The sequence below is a fragment of the Lepisosteus platostomus genome, chromosome 5, assembly GCF_059453375.1.
Source record: "Lepisosteus platostomus isolate fLepPlt1 chromosome 5, fLepPlt1.hap1, whole genome shotgun sequence".
In the NCBI taxonomy this organism is placed as follows: domain Eukaryota; kingdom Metazoa; phylum Chordata; class Actinopteri; order Semionotiformes; family Lepisosteidae; genus Lepisosteus; species Lepisosteus platostomus.
The window spans coordinates 5,174,598-5,191,864 of NC_142615.1; the positions used below are offsets into that span (position 1 = coordinate 5,174,598).

At 47.7% G+C, this 17,267-nt stretch overlaps 2 protein-coding genes across 37 annotated transcripts in view; one reads left to right on the forward strand and one right to left on the reverse strand.

Moving 5' to 3' along the window:
- LOC148662626 (uncharacterized) overlaps window positions 1-17,267 on the forward strand; it is a 783,119-nt gene that overhangs the window by 170,794 nt on the left and 595,058 nt on the right. For 4 of the 8 annotated variants that reach the window (XR_015936827.1, XR_015936826.1, XM_088632182.1 and 1 more), the window contains exon 23: window positions 12,640-12,834. Coding sequence is in view for 4 of the 8 variants with exons in the window: in XM_088632182.1 (XP_088488308.1) it covers window positions 12,640-12,834 (195 nt within the window). In the remaining 4 variants the exon portion in view is untranslated. Of the gene's footprint in view, window positions 1-12,639; window positions 12,835-13,491; window positions 15,200-17,267 lie in introns of those variants that run through there. The other 4 variants (XR_015936828.1, XR_015936829.1, XM_088632184.1 and 1 more) reach the window with 4 other exon arrangements.
- The window catches only part of LOC148662628 (uncharacterized), a 224,638-nt gene that overhangs the window by 134,188 nt on the left and 73,183 nt on the right, over window positions 1-17,267 (reverse strand). For all 29 annotated transcript variants that reach the window (XM_088632156.1, XM_088632160.1, XM_088632157.1 and 26 more), the window contains one exon: window positions 1,616-1,810. In XM_088632156.1, coding sequence (XP_088488282.1) covers window positions 1,616-1,810 — 195 coding nt within the window. The remainder of the gene's footprint in view (window positions 1-1,615; window positions 1,811-17,267) is intronic.

Below are 17,267 nucleotides of genomic sequence, written 5' to 3' on the forward strand. Positions count from 1 at the left end.
GACCTGAGATGAAGTTACCCTGCACCAGTGAAGTCTCAATTAATGAAGGCCTGAGGAGAGAATGAACCTGGACTAGCTAATTAGGTCTCAATTAACAAGCTTGTGTTTGTGTATTTCTTTGTTATAGGTGCTGTGACTCTCTGTAGAGTCATATAAAAGACTCAAACCCACCTGAGTGAGCAAAGTGTTTAAGGGCTTGTGCTGGTTTGAGTCTCTGTAACAGGGGAAGGAGAGAAATCCAGATGATTTCTGTTCCCACCACAGCAGGAGGGCTGCTGGACAGGGCTCATATCAAGGTCTGTAGGAGAATGTTGGGCACTGTGGACACAGAGAGGGAGTCCTCAGCGCCAATGGCCTCTAGTGCATGTCCAGGAATTTCCTCATTACTGAAAACTCCACCTGGGGCTGTAGCGCCCCCTACTGTTCACCCCTCTGCACTTCGCACAGTGGTTGCCTTGTCTGCACCCTGTACCTGTGGTCTCTAGTGAAGAAAAGACACCTGAGGATAAAGAATGGATTCGATAGTCTCTTTGTGGGTCTGGCTCGGGGTTTCGAGAGGGTGGGTGTCACTGTGACTTCGTCTTTGTCTTTGTCTTGAAGAACTTGACGATGGCTGACAACGCCCCCACCCCCGCACCAGTTGCCACCCCAACCCCAACCTCTACAGCAATAACGCCTCCCACAACCAGGCCGCCAGCCACACCCGCAGTCGCGGTCAGCACAGACCCGGCCACTATAGAGGCCACCTTCACGGCAAACATGATGTTGTATTTCTGCAGGAACTTCTTACGCTCAGCAGCCATATACTTTTTATACTCCTCGAAATCCTGTTTGGATTTGATTTGGCCCTTCACGCAGCCCAGCAGCTCCTTCTCCTTTCCCTCCACTGTTTCCTCCATCTTGTTTGGAAGTTTCAGCAGTACCTTTCCCTATGGAAAAGAGGGAGCAAGGTCACTTCAGAGCAAAAGGTCGTCCCTACATCCTCTGACCTTCCCCCTGACACCTCAGAAATAAGCAAGTGGCCGCCCCAGGACACCCCAAAAACAAGCAGGAGCTCGCTGCCCAGGACACCCCCAAAACAAGCAGATCTTTCTCTGCTTGATCTCTCTCTGAGGAAACGGGGTGCAAGGTCGTTTTACAGCAGAGGGCAGCACACTACGTCTTCTGAACTGCTCAGAGCTCACCACAAGATACCCCAGACACAAGTAGGAGCCCACCTCAAGATACCCCAGACACAAGCAGGAGCTCACCTCAAAATACCCCAGACACAAGTAGGAGCCCACCTCAAGATACCCCAGACACAAGCAGGAGCTCACCTCAAAATACCCCAGACACAAGCAGAAGACACCGCAGTGGAGCCCAGTAGATCACACACACACACACACACACACACACACACACACACACACACACACACACACACAAGCACTCTCTCACATTCTCACACCCTCCCCGTGTCTCACACACACTCTCTCTCTCTCATACACACAAACGATCACAAACACTCTCTCACAGCTTCCAAGTTTCTCTCCCACACTCTCTCACACCCTTCCCATTTCTCACACAAACACACACATCCTCTCACCCTCCCAGTTTCTCTCACACACACACTCACCTGCTCATTCAGAAAGTTGGTGAATTCCTTCTTCGCCCTCTCAATGATGAACTTCTCTCGCTCAGAGCTCAAGAACTGAGAGAGCTCCTGGAAATCCTGTGGACTGACTTCACCCTTCACACGGTCCAGCAGATCTTTCACCTTCTGTACCACAGTCTTCCTCATCTCCAGTGTGGTGTTGTGCATGTTCTTTCTCTGAGGAAACAGAGCACAGGGTCACTTTAGAGCAGAGAGTATCATACTACACCCCCCAAACTGCTCAGGGCTCCCCAGACACAAGCAGGAGCCCACCTCAAGATACCCCAAACACAAGCAGGAGCCCACCTCAAGATACCCCAGAAACCAGCAGGAGCCCACCTCAAGATACCTCAGAAACCAGCAGGAGCCCACCTCAAGATACCCCAGACACAAGCAGAAGACACCCCAGTAGAGCCCAGTAGATTACACACACAGTCACTGACAAACACTCTCACACACCCTCCCCGTTTCACACACACTCTCTCATACACTCACACTCTCACACCCTCCGTTTCTCACAAACACTGTCACACCCTCCCAGTTTCTCTCACACTCTCTCTCTCTCATACACACAATCACACACACACTCTCTCACACCCTCCCTGTTTCTCACATACTCTCTTTCGCACACTGTCTCTCGCTCATACACACACACTCTCAAGGACATAGACTCTCCCACGCCTCCCCACCCCAGTTTCTTGCTCATACACACACAGGTTAGTGAAGTCCTCCTTCACCCTCTCGATGATGAGGAGAGTGTATTCCTTCAGGAACCTCTCTTGCTCAGAGCTCAAGAACTGACAGAGCTCCTGGAAATCCTGCGGACTGACTTCACCCTGCACACGGGCCAGCAGATCTTCCTCCTTCTGTACCCACAGTCTTCCTATGCCCCAGTGTGATGTCGTGCATGATCAAGCCCAGGCGCTCAAACACACACATACAGTGTGTGCACACACTCTCTCACACCCTAATACTTACACTGTCACACTCGTACACACTCTTACCTGCTCATTCAGAAAGATGGTGAACTCCTGCTTCAGCTTCTGGAGAGTATTCTGGTAGAGGGCATGGAGGAGCTGGAGGAGGAAGCAAAGGGGTTACAGATAGAACTGATCTTGATACAAGTATTCTGGAATCAAAGACGCCCAGAAACATGTTTCAAGGAGTAATCTACCCTGACAGGCAGAAAGAACTCTTCAGTCTGAAGGGACTGTCCCACACTGACAGGCTGAAGGAACTGAGTCTCTTCAGTCTGAAGGGATTGTCCCACACTGACAGGCTGAAGGAACTGAGTCTCTTTAGTCTGAAGGGAGTGTCTCACACCGACAGGCTGGAGGAACTGAGTCTCTTTAGTCTGAAGGGAGTGTCTCACACCGACAGGCTGGAGGAACGGAGTCTCTTTAGTCTGAAGGGAGTGTCTCACACCGACAGGCTGAAGGAACTGAGTCTCTTTAGTCTGAAGGGAGTGTCTCACACTGACAGGTTGACAATATTCTGAACAGACTGAAGACAGCAACAGGGAAAGGATTAAAAGATTTTCTGGGTCAGCAGGAAGGGGAGAGACTCACCTCTGCGGGGGAGGAAATTCTATAGTTGCTTCCCAGAATCAGATGCGCCATCTCCTACAGAGAACATAATAAGGTAAGTGAGGCTTAACTGGGCTTAACACTTTCTGTGACAATTCATTCTCAACAACTGACAGAAATCACATTAGAACAACTGATGGTTCGCATCACCCTCTACACACAGTATGACTTGTAGTTTACTGCACTGTACTGTTTCTACCATTATCTCACTGGGCTTTACTTCACTGTACTGGTTTCTACGCTGCTCTTTGAGGTGTTGTTCCCTAGTGGTGTAGAAATGGATGTTGATTGGTTCAGTGAAGAATGTCTTACCTTGAATTTCCCTTCCAGTGTCTTTCCTGTCATGGTTGACTGTGTCGTCTGCAGGACCTGGCCAATGTGGTTGATGAACTCTTTCAGGCAGTGCTGAAACTCTTCATCCATTTCTTAGAAACACACAACAAGGAAACAAATGAGTCAACTGAAGATCCTGAAGCTCTATAGTCTTGAACTTAGACTGGACTACTAAGGGATCTAATTTTCACAGCTCAACACCGCCTCCCTGTGGCTCCTCAGTGTCACTTGTCAATGGGATCAGGTCAGCTGCTCTGGGAGTGGAGCTGTCCGGTTTTTACCTTGCATGGTTCCCTGTTGGCTCCAAAGCAGTTTTTGTCCAGGTAAGGGCATAAGGTGACAGCGTGGCCTCTTCTCCTTCAGGATCCTCAGAGCCTGCTTGTTTGTCCCGGACTTCTCCAGGCGCTGAAAGCACAGACAGACATGTTGACTCAGGAAAGGGGTAGGATGCCAGCCCTCTGTGTCTGAAACAATACAGCTCTCAGCCTGAAGGAACTGAGTCTCTTTTGTCTGAATGGAGTGTCCCACACTGACAGGCTGGAGGAACAGAGTCTCTTTAGTCTGAAGGGAGTGTCCCACACCGACAGGCTGGAGGAACTGAGTCCCTTCAGTCTGAAGGGGATATATCACACCCCCAGGCTGGAGGAACTGAGTCTCTTTAGTCTGAAGGGAGTGTCCCACACTGACGGGCTGGAGGAACTGAGTTTCTTTAGTCTGTGGTCTGTAGGTGGCACTGTTGTACCTCCTGACCAGTCTAGAGAATCAGTACCTCTCTGTCGTTCTCAGTACAAGTCAGGGCTATATATATATATAAGATCCACAGTACGTCTCCTACCTGGATGATTCTCTCCAGGTGTTGGGATCCTTCAGACTGTCCACATTCTTGAGTTTGTGTCCAGTCCCGCACCAGGAAATATAACCCCTTTATTAGAGATTGAGAAAGATCTCATATCAGCTCACCTTACAAAGTCATGAAATCTTATCTAGCTCTATAGAAGAGCCCCTCTCACCGTCCTATGGCGCAGCTCAAGTAATAACACGTGCTTGAAAATGATTGAAATCCTTCTTCTCCCAAGAGATTGATTAGCTTTATCAGTACTCTGAGTGAATTCTGACTGCTGTTATGATGCCTGCAAGTCTGCTTTCTTCCAAGTGGACACTGCATGCCTTAGTAAACTGGTATTGCTCATGAAATCCACCAGCTGCCTATGAGTCTGCCTACGAGTCGGCTACATACCCTCCATTTCTTGTGTTTTATTTCAATCCTGTCTCTCCTCTCCCTGCCCTGTTGTCCTCAACACAATAACCTCTTCAAACCCTTATAAGACAATCAGACAGCACAGATAACAATCTGTTTATGGCTTCATACTCTGTTTCTCATCCTATCCTTATACTTCTAGAGTTCAGTGCTGCTTTCGTCACTGTTAACCATGATATCTTACTCTCTCGTGTTGAGCCTGTGTTTGCAGTTTCTGCTCCCAAATGGTTCAGGTCTTATCTGATGCCGGGGTCTCTACTACTCAGCACTGACCTCTATCTACGTGATCAATGATTAAGATCACATGGTCTGATCTATTATTTCTACGCTGATGATGCTTAAAGCTATATCTGTACTAAGCCTGACACTAAAGTGGCTGTCTCTGCACTGACTGCATCTCTAATATAAAAGCCTGGGTGACTCCAAATTTCCTTAGCTTAAACTACAACAAGACTGAAATCATGCTGCTCAGCACCTGTGTACTACTATGGTAAAGCCAATGTAGTAGCCCTATCTGTGGACAGCACTGTGCTGGAATTTCAATCAAAATTGAGGAATTTAGGAGTGACCCTAGCTTTACTTCCTGATCAGATGCAAAAGTGATCACATTACTCCTATCCTGGAGTCCCTGCACTGGCTTCCTGTCAGGTTTCATATCAACTTCAAAATCCTCCTGCTCACCTATAAGGATCTGCATGTCTTGGCACCTCAGTACCTGTCTGAGCTATCATCGCCCTACTCCCCACCTCACAACCTTCACTCTTCTAACTCTGGTCTAACTGTCTCCCAAGCATGTCTACACTCTATGGGTGACAAGGCCTCTCCTGCTCTGCCTCAGAGCTCTGGAAATGTATCCCCAAGTACATCAGAGAATCACACTCCCTGAGCTCTTCTTCCAATCTAGAATCAAAACCTTTCTGTTCTGAAAGGCTTTTATTGAACCAATTACTGACTTTTACTTAATTAGTGACTACTGCTGCACCTCGAACCACCTGTCTTACTTATTTGTTATTTTATATACTTTGGCATTTGCTTATAATGGTTTTCTAAAGTTAAGAACTTTGAGATGATACTTTTAAATCATGCTACATAAAATAAAGTAGTTCAGGTGGGGGAGCTGCGTCAGCATGTGTAGGCTGCAAAGGAACAAGTAACAGGTTTATTCCCTGCTGAAAAGAGAAGAGAGAAAACAGAAACGTTTCTTCTCTTTTCAGCCTGGAATTAACCTATTATTTGTTCCTTTACATAAAATAAAGTTTATTATAACATGTTTTTTTTACATGTCCAGGTAAGAGAGACATCACCTGGTTTGCAGGTGATAAAACAGATCTGATCTTTTTTCTGTTCACTGAAGAGTCAAGTTCGTACCTGAAAATACTGCTTGTCAAAGGCGCCTCCCCCCTTTTCTACCACAAGATGCAGCAGCTGCAAACAGAGTAAACACAGGCCATCCGTTATTCAGAGACAGAGAGAGACAGCCATCGGTTCTCTCTCTTAAAACTGTCTGTAATTGCAGAGTTAATCATCTCTGTTTTGGCAACTGTGTAATTTACCACTCATGCCAATACTCCTGAGACAGAATTTGAACCTGTCAGTCAGACAGTCTGATAGAGACACAGGCACTCATAAAAACAAACATGGATGCACATATAAAACAAATCTACAAATACAATCACATACTGTACACAGGCAGACCCCGAATTGGGCGGAGTGGTGGCTCTGTGGCTAAGGAATCCAGCCGACAGAGGAATCCAACTCCGTTGGGCCCCTGAGCAAGGCCCTTAACCCCAGCTGTTACAGGGGCGCTGCACAATGGCTGACCCTGTACTCTGACCCCCAGCTTCTCTCCCTGTCTGTGTCTCATGGAGAGCAAGCTGGGGTCTGCGAAAAGAGGAATTCTGAATGCAAGAAATTGTATAGGGGCTAATAAAGTAACATTATCATTATTGGGAAAGATGGGACTGGCCTACTCATATAGCTGTGTGAGGGAAACCAGGCAGCACAGAGCATCACACACAACAGCACCTCGAGTCATGCAGTGCTTCGCTCATGCCACATGTCACCAGCAGGGGGCGAACTCACACCCCGGTCCACAGTCCCAGCTGAAGGACCTGTGATACCGAGAGGCTCCTGGCTTCAGCCCCCAGCTGCACCTCAGGACGAGTGCTGCGCGGCACATTGGGGGGATAAGACCGCGGCCGAGCGCTGTACCTCCAGGTAGTCCAGGTCTGTTGTCTTCACATCAGCGTGGACGTTGAAGATCTGGGAGAGAGGACGGGGGGGGGGACACGTTAGCTCTCTGGGACGCAGCAAGGGGCTCACAGTCACCCCAGAAGGTGGGACAAGGCCCCACAATTCTCACCACGTGCGAGCTGAGAAAGACGCTCAGGGCACACAGCTTCACGCTCAGCTCCACCTCCCGCGACAGATCCACGGAGCCCTCAGTGTCCACCAGGAAGACAGCCAACTGGAGAGAGGGGACAGAGACAGAGTGTTCAGAGCAGAGCTGCAGTGGTCATCTGTCTTCCCCCTCCCCTTCAGTACCAAGACACAGCTGGAAGAGCTTTACACAAAGGGTGGAGGGAGTGTGGAACAAGCTGCCCAGCCAATGGCTCAATGAGCTACAGTACTAACTACCTAAACCACTCCTGAGCAGAGAACGGTTTCCGGTTTGTCACACAGATACCCCGAGTGTGGACAAGGGGGTCCCAGGGGCTGGTGAGGGGCAGAAGAGCTCTTGTTCCTTCCTGTTCAGGATGCCTGCAGGGTCTGTGAAAGACTGAGTTGGACCAGCACCTGTCTGAGCCATAGAGTCGTACCCCCTACAACAGACAAATTCCCAGCTCGGACGGTGCTTGCCTTGCCCTCCTGCGTCTCCAGGAACAGAGGCTGGCTCCAGATGAACACACCCTTCGTCATGGTCTCAGTTCCAGACCCCCACTCGAACCCTCGCAGAGGCTCACAGTCACTCATCCTGTCCCACTCGTTCTGAGTTCACAAGAAAGGGAGCTTTCACAACCAAGGCCATAAGACCCTGCTTTACACAGAGAGAGGTGGGGGTGGGATGTCAGGGCCATAAGACCCTGCTTTACACAGAGAGTGGAGGGGGTGGGGTGCTCTCACCATGTTAGACAGCTTGCGCAGGAGGTAGTTGAGGAGGAAGGACTTGCCCTTCCTCCTCTCCCCGACAATAGAAACCACGCAGACCGGAGTCTCCCTCACATCTGAGCACAGGAAGCACTGCCGAAGCACGTCCTCTTGGAACAGGAGGTCGCCATCAGAGCTGACCTTGACCAGTTGAATGGGCCTGCCAGGGCCCTGGAGGTGGAACACATTTAAAACTGAGACCAGGAGGCATTTAACTTTACACAGAGGGTAGTGGGAGTGTGGAGCAGAGTGCTGATGCTCACTGGAATATCTCTCAGATATCACCTTGGTTAGCGTGCTTGCCACTGCACGAGGATCACAGGTCAGTTAATGTCCACCCATCCCACGGTGTACACTGTGCACCTGGAACACCAGGATTCCCCAGCAGGGCGGCGCAAGAGCATCTGGGTTTCAAAATGCCCCCTGTAGCCTGGTTGGCAGGCTGGTGGCGTCATCAAGAAGAGACCCAGCTTTCCATAAGCCAGCCTCTGTGTCACCCAACAGAAAACAAAACCACAACTCACCTCCTCTCTCGTGAACTCGTGGTCACACTGGATAATTTCAGGCATGGAGGAACTGCCCAAGGAGCTGGAGCACTGAGGCTCTGACAGCATGGGGCTCTCTACCTCCTCCTGCTCAGGCTCACGAATCAGGGGGTCTAAAGACATGCTGGAGCAGAGGAGAGAGAGACCGAGACGCGATCAGAGCCCCTCCAGAGCCAAAGACAGCACAGGACTTGAATGGCCGGACCAGCTGTCTTGGACCTGAGATGCATTTGAGTTTAAATCGTAATAGTACCTTCTCTCCGACAGGTTATGAGAATCAGAATTGCCCATGACTGCTACTGTCCCAAGTCACAATAATCCTGTTTAGACAAAGAAAAAACAGGAACAAGGACCAATTCAAGCATGACTGCATAAATAAATACACACACTGACAGATCAGAGCAGTGTAACACACAGTACTGATCACACACTGACAGATCAGAGCAGCGTAACACACAGTACTGATCACACACTGACAGATCAGAGCAGTGTAACACACAGTAGCAATCACACGCTGACAGATCAGTGTAGGGTAACACACAGTACTCATCACACACTGACAGATCAGAGCAAGGTAACACACAGTAGCAATCACACGCTGACAGATCAGAGTAGGGTAACACACAGTACTCATCACACACTGACAGATCAGAGCAGGGTAACACACAGTACTCATCACACACTGACAGCTCAGAGCAGGATAACACACAGTAGCAATCACACACTGACAGATCAGAGCAGGGTAACACACAGTAGCAATCACACACTGACAGATCAGAGCAGGGTAACACACAGTATCAGTCACACACTGACAGATCAGAGCAGTGTAACACACAGTATCAATCACACACTGACAGATCAGAGCAGGGTAACGCAGAGTATCAATCACACACTGACAGATCACAGCAGGGTAACACACAGTACTGATCACACACTGACAGATCAGAGCAGGGTAACACACAGTATCAATCACACACTGACAGCTCAGAGCAGGGTAACACACAGTATCAATCACACACTGACAGATCAGAGCAGTGTAACACACAGTATCAATCACACACTGACAGCTCAGAGCAGCGTAACACACAGTATCAATCACACACTGACAGATCAGAGCAGGGTAACACAGTATCAGTCAGTGATCCTGTATCTTATATTACCTGTTTCTGTCCTGCTTCTGTCCTGGTTATTGTTGTAAAAGGTGGCTCTACAAAATGTTAAAATGTGGGGATTGAATATTTATACAAACAGCAGATTTCAGTTTGTTTTTTCTTAAGAATATTTCCTAACATAAAAAAGTGTCAAATTAAAATAATTAATGTTGCATTTCAGTTCTTAGAAATATAAATATCACAGAGAACTCAATTTCAATGTAGGATTTGTAATTCAGTCAAATGAGAGAATTAGTCAAGGGTCTGAATGCTTTTGAAAGGTCTTGTATATGTAGAAACAAAATTCAAACTTGTACATTCTTCATTCCTAGGCAGTATTTCCAATAACCCCTTGTAATATCAAGGCCTCATCCTTTTTTTTTGTCATCCTTTTTAACTTTTTTTTTCACACCTTTTTTTCTACCTTCACTGTTACATCACTAAATTTTAGCCTGAAGTTGTTTTGGTCATTACTCACGGCAACACTGCATTAGAAAAAAAAAAAACATTTCATTTCTACTTACATCTGCGACAAATCAGTCCAGGTTGTAGTCATGTGTGTAAGCATTATGAAAAAGGTTTTGTTTTTGTTTTTTTTTCATGTTTTTCAAGCATTCAGTTCAAAATATGTTTTTGTCAGATTACTTTATGTACTCTATTACGACTGTATAACTCAATTAAAACACCTGAAGAAGGCTTCACAGCCGAAACGTTGTGCGTTTTCTTTCTTCTCTTTTCAGCAGAGAATAAACCTATTACTTCTTCCAAAGCACTTCATTGCTGACAACACTACTGTATGCCGCACTGTTCGTGCATTGATCAATAAATAAACCCTGATTGATTGATTGATTTCAATTAGAACACGTCAATAAATATCGCAGTGGATGAATACAACCTTACCAGCTGCTCCTACACTCCTGGTGATTCCTGAAGACTCACAATACCTCACAAATGCGTAATGTCTGGTGTCAGGTTATCGACTCAGCCACCACCTCCCTCAGTTCGTTAATTCGGACTCGTTAATCCACCCGAATCTCACGGGTTGGTTTCTGATTGGATCAACCACACGTTTCCTTTTATCCGAAATGACCGTAAAATCTCTGGGAGAACCAACTCCAACACGGGTGGGTACAGCAGGAGAAGAGACTTTTTTTTTTTACTCTGTTTTCTGTTGATAACCCACCATTTAATTCTTCTTGATGCTGGCGGTGAAGACGCAGCTGCCGTTCAACAGCTTGCAAGCTCCTGAACTGACCGCACAGCACAAGCAGGAAGGTGCAGCAGGAAGCACAGAGCGAAAACAAAAAAAAACAAGACGTCAAAGCGAAAGGTCGAAGTCTTGTTTTTTTTTTTTTAAATGAGATGGGAAAGTTTCAGATCTGGTTGAAAACTTGGTCTGCGTTAGCCGTTCAACCCCTGAAATGTTTCAATTGTACCAGCGTGAGGGATGCCAGGCCCACCGATCAACGCTGTGTACAGATACGGATTAGCAGGGCAAAAAATAAAGTAATTTTCCGTTTTCAGGCAACATTTCCTGTGTTTGTTGTGGATGGGCAAATACTGTGAGCTATGAAGGACCATGTGCACGCTGCCCTTATTAATTCAATTCAATTTATTTTTATATAATATAATCACAACAAGGTTGCCCCAAGGCGCTTAACGATACAATTGACGATACATTTTGTCAATACTGTCCGATCAGACAGTGTCAATTCTCCGACAGGAATGGGATGGTCGTTTTCAACAGGTGCGTACATCGCCCAGCGTCACGGGCTAACCAAATACATCCAGAAAGTGTCTTAATCTCCAAAATCTGAAGTTTAAAAAAAATCGCTCCGTTTTAGGGGTCTTGCGAGATGGTGTGTGGCATTTCAACACAAATCGTCAACCTTAACATTCAATGAGTCAAGCTGTCGCATAAATCGGTCTACAGTTGGTGATCATCTAGAAAATTTAAAACGACACAAGCTTCCCCTTCAAGAGTGCGGCTTCATCCCTCTGCTCTCCTCCCCACTGAGAGCTGGTGTGTGGGGAGCGTTCTGGCGCACTATGGCTGCTGTCGCATCATCCAGGTGGGGCTGCATATTGGTGGCGGTAGTGGGATTCCCCATTACCTGTAAAGAGCTTTGAGTGGAGTGTCCAGAAAATGTTGTACTGCACATGATCTGCTGGTGTCCACTGTTCCGTTTTTGTTTTGTTGCTATACAATAAGAGATTGTACTGAACGCATTATGCATTTCTGTACTAAAATCCAAACATTTATTCCATCTATCGACCTACACTGTGACAAAGACCTACAAGAAACACTCTTGCTGGCACAGCGTCTTAACAAAACTTGAAAAATGTGAAGATTCCTCAGGACAGGAACCAGGGGATCTGTGTGGAGCTGGACTAGGCTGAGGCCTGGGGGGGGTGGGGACAGGATAGAGGTTGCTGGAGTGTCACAGTACAGGTGTATTCTGGGAAAGCTCAGCGGTCAGGCCCAGTGGAGAAGTGTTCTCTGAGCCACAGGCCAGACAAGAGCCACCAGTGTCTGGAGGAGTGGGGGTATCACCAGACGAGATGGCAGCTACAGAGGATCTTATGAAGAGTGAACACACTGATGATTCTGAGAAATGACAGCACTTCTGAGAGATAACAGGGTGAGAGGTGTGGAGACGTGCAGGAACACAGGCCTGGGGGCCTCAGTACAGAAGAAGAAACCCACGGAAACCACAGAAACGGGGAGGGTGTGAGAGTGTGAGAGAGTGCTTGTCAGTAACTGTGTGTGTAATCTACTGGGCTCCACTGGGGTGTCTTCTGCTGGTTTCTGGGGTATCTTGAGGTGGGCTCCTGCTGGTTTCTGGGGTATCTTGAGGTGGGCTCCTGCTGGTGTCTGGGGTATCTTGAGGTGGGCTCCTGCTTGTTTCTGGGGAGCCCTGAGAAGTTTGGGGGACGTAGTGTGATGCCCTCTGCTCTAAAGTGACCCTGTGCTCTGTTTCCTCAGAGATCGATCATACACAACAGCACACTGGGGATAAAGGGGAATGTGGAGCAGAAGGAGAAAGAGCTGCTGACCCGTGTGCAGGGTGAAGTCAGTCCACAGGATTTCCAGGAGTTCTCACAGTTCTTGAGCTCTGAGAGACAGAAGTTAATCATCGAGAGGGCAAAGAAGGAATTCACCGACTTTCTGAATGAGCAGGTGAGTGTGTGTGTGTGAGAGAAACTGGGAGGGTGAGAGTATGTGTGTGTTTGTGTGAGAAATGGGAAGGGTGTGAGAGAGTGTGGGAGAGAAACTTGGAAGCTGTGAGAGAGTGTGTGTGATCGTTTGTGTGTATAAGAGAGAAAGTGTGTGTGTGTGAGACACGGGGAGGGTGTGAGAATGTGAGAGAGTGCTTGTCAGTGTCGTGTGTGTGTGTAATCTACTGGGCTCCACTGGGGTGTCTTCTGCTTGTGTCTGGGGTCTCTTGAGGTGGGCTCCTGCTGGTTTCTGGGGTCTCTTGAGGTGGGCTCCTGCTTGTGTCTGGGGTACCTGGAGGTGGGCTCCTGCTTGTGTCTGGGGTACCTGGAGGTGGGCTCCTGCTTGTGTCTGGGGTATCTTGAGGTGAGCTCTGAGCAGTTCAGAAGACGTAGTGTGCTGCCCTCTGCTGTAAAACAACCTTGCACCCCGTTTCCTTAGAGAGAGATCAAGCAGAGAAATACCTTCTTGTTTTTGGGGTGTCCTGGGCAGCGAGCTTCTGCTTGTTTTTGGGGTGTCGTTGGGCAGCCACTTGCTTATTTCTGAGGTGTCCGGGGGAAGGTCAGAGGACGTAGGGACGACCGTTTGCACTGAAGTGACCTTGCTCCCCCTTTTCCATAGGGAAAGGTACTGCTGACACGTCCAGACACGATGAAGGAGACAGTGGAGAGAAAGGAGAAGGAGCTGCTGGACTGCGTGCCAGACCAAATTGAATCGTATTTCAAGGAGTATAAAGAGTTTATGGCTGCTGAGCGTAAGAAGTTCCTGCAGAAACACAACATCATGTTTGGCGTGAAGGTGGGCTGTGTAGTGGTCGGGTCTGTGCTGACCGCGACTGCGGGCGTGGCTGGAGGCCTGGTTGTCGGAGGCATTATGGCAGTAAACACTGGGGTTGGGGTGGCAACTAGTGCGGGGGTGGGGGCGTTGTCAGCCATCGTCAAGTTCTTCAAGACAAAGACAAAGACGAAGTCACAGTGACAGCCACCCTCTCGAAACCCCGAGCCAGACCCACAAAGAGACTATCGAATCCATTCTTTATCCTCAGGTGTCTTTTCTTCACTAGAGACCACAGGTACAGGGTGCAGACATGGGAACCACTGTGCGCTGTGCAGAGGGGTGAACAGTAGGGGGCGCTACAGCCCCAGGTGGAGTTTTCAGTAATGAGGAAATTCCTGGATATGCAGTAGAGCCCATTGGCGCTGATGACTCCCTCTCTGTGTCCACAGTGCCCAACATTCTCCTACAGACCTTGATATGAACCCTGTCCAGCAGCCCTCCTGCTGTGGTGGGAACAGAAATCATCTGGATTTCTCTCCTTCCCCTGTTACAGAGACTCAAACCAGCACAAGCCCTTAAACACTTTACTCACTCAGGTGGGTTTGAGTCTTTTATATGACTCTACATAGAGTCACAGCACCTATAACAAAGAAATACACAAACACAAGCTTGTTAATTGAGACCTAATTAGCTAGTCCAGGTTCATTCTCTCCTCAGGCCTTCATTAATTGAGACTTCACTAGTGCAGGGTAACTTCATCTCTGGTCTACTGTTGTGCATTGAGAATTCACCAGTGCAGGGTAACTTCTCCCCAGATCTACAGTTGTGAAGTAAGACTTCACTGGTGCAGGGTAACTTCTCCCCAGATCTACAGTTGTGAATTGAGACTTCACTGGTGCAGGGTAACTTCTAGCCAGGTGTACAGTTGTGAATTGAGACTTCACTGGTGCAGGGTAACTTCTCCCCAGATCTACAGTTGTGAATTAAGACTTCACCAGTGCAGGGTAACTTCTCCCCAGATCTACAGTTGTGAATTGAGACTTCACTGGTGCAGGGTAACTTCTCCCCAGATCTACAGTTGTGAATTGAGACTTCACTGGTGCAGGGTAACCTCTCCCCAGGTCTACAGTTGTGAATTGAGACTTCACTGGTGCAGGGTAACTTCTAGCCAGGTGTACAGTTGTGAATTGAGACTTCACTGGTGCAGGGTAACGTCTCCCCAGGTGTACAGTTATGAATTGAGACTTCACTGGTACAGGGTAACTTCTCCCCAGGTCTACAGCTGTGAACTGAGACTTTACTGGTGCAGGGTAACTTCTCCCCAGATCTACAGTTGTGAACTGAGACTTCACTGGTGCAGGGTAACGTCTCGCCAGATCTACAGTTGTTATGAATCCTCAATAGTGGAGAGTAACGTCTCCTCAGGTCTACAGCTAGCAGGACCTATAAGCCTGCCTGACAGGTTTTTGAACTCGAGTTCAGACAAGACTCTTTGTTTACTTCATGTTTCAGGATGATTGTGCCTTTCAGAGATTAAAATGAATAAAAACTACATATCTCAGGTGTCTTTGGGTTTTCAGTCTGACTCCAGCAATTTCCACTCAACTATCTTTGAAATAAACTACAACTCCATTCTACCCACAATCCTCCCAGAAGCAGCCCACATGACCACATGAGAACATGCAAACTCCACCCAGATAACACCCCAGGACCAGAACTGAAACCAAGGCACCAGAGCCATGAGACAGCAATACTAACAACGGCTTGGTTTAAGATCTGATGTTTTCACACTGCTGCCTTCAAGCTGTTGTGCAGCAAAGCCCTCTCTGCCAGAATTGTATTTCAAGTCTAAGTTCTGAAACAAATTGTCTCTTCTAGAAAATCAAACTGCAATTAAAATGCTGCCGAGCTTGTTGAGTCAATTTAGTCAAACAGAAAACATACAGCTGATGCATATATATATATAAACATCTGCATTCATAATATTGGGAACTATGATAAAAAGAAAGGAGACAGTAATCTATTGGTTTAAGTTGAAAGACCAGTGTCCCAGTATTCCCAGAGCAATCCCAGACAGCCTGAGTGAGGAGACCCTGCAGTCAGACTGGAGCACTGTGTCCTCTGCAGTCACACTGACCTGCGGACACAACACAATAGAACACAGCTTGGCAACATCACCAGTAAAATAAAGTGAAAGATTCTACACACATCATACTGAGAGAACAGGACTCTACATACACCTTGTACTGAGAGAACAGGACTCTACACACACCTTGTACTGAGAGAACAGGACTCTTCACACACCTTGTACTGAGAGATCTGGACTCTACACACACCTTGTACCGAGAGAACAGGACTCTTGACACAACTTGTACCGAGAGATCTGGACTCTACACACAACTTGTACCGAGAGATCTGGACTCTACACACAACTTGTACCGAGAGAACAGGACTCTACACACACCTTGTACTGAGAGATCAGGACTCTTCACACACCTTGTACTGAGAGAACAGGACTCTACACACACCTTGTACTGAGAGAATTGGACTCTACACACACCTTGTACTGAGAGAACAGGACTCTTCACACACCTTGTACTGAGAGATCTGGACTCTACACACACCTTGTACTCATCCATCCACGGTGAGGAGATGTCCAAAGTAGCTGACTTCAGTGGCGCAGATCGTGCTTTTCTCTGGGTTGAGTCGGACTCCTCGCTCTCGGGACCGTTGTAGCATAGTGCGAAGGTCCCTGTCGTGTTCCTCCTTGGTTCTCCCATAGACCAAGAAGTCATCAACAATCGTTGTCACACCTTCGAGGCCTTCACATGTCTCATGGATCTTCCGCTGAAACTCGTCTTGAGCTGGGCAGGCGTAGGAATCTGTTGAACGTGTTGAACGTGGTTAGTTTTGATGACTCTTCTGTGAGCTTGACAGCCCAATAACCTGACCTAGCATCCAGGACACTGAAATAGCGCGCTCCAGCCAACTTTGGTGTAATGTCCTCAAACGTCGGCAAGGGGTAGTGTGGACGTTTGAAAGCCTTGTTCAGATCCCTTGGATCAAGGCATACTCAGAGTTTACCCGTGCGAGGTTTCTCCACCACCACAAGTGCATTAACCCATTCCGTTGGCTCTGTGACTCGGGCAATGATGCCGGACTTCTCCATGTTGTGCGACTCCTCCTTAAGACGGCTCCGCAGTGCATGAGGTATGCGTCTCAGTGGGTATACTACAGGAACTGCATTTGGTTTGAGGTGGATAGTGCATTCACCTGCAAAAAGCCCAATTTCTGTAAAGACATCTGCAAAATCTTGTAAGATTGGCTTTGTCTCAGTGGGAGGGGTGGTCACAGATAAGACTAGTTTAATACACGGTGCAGTGTGACTGCAGAGGAGACAGTGCTCCAGTCTGACTGCAGGGTCTCCTCACTCAGGCTGTCTGGGACTGCTCTGGGTTAACTGGGACATTGGTCTTTCAACTAACACTAAGAGAACGCTTATATTTGGTGATAGTTTGATATTTTCTTAGCATGTTTACTATTGTGAGATGTCTTATTTATAACATTTATAAATACTCCTTCATTTGTTCCTGTAACGTCCATCAGCCATAGTCACTTTA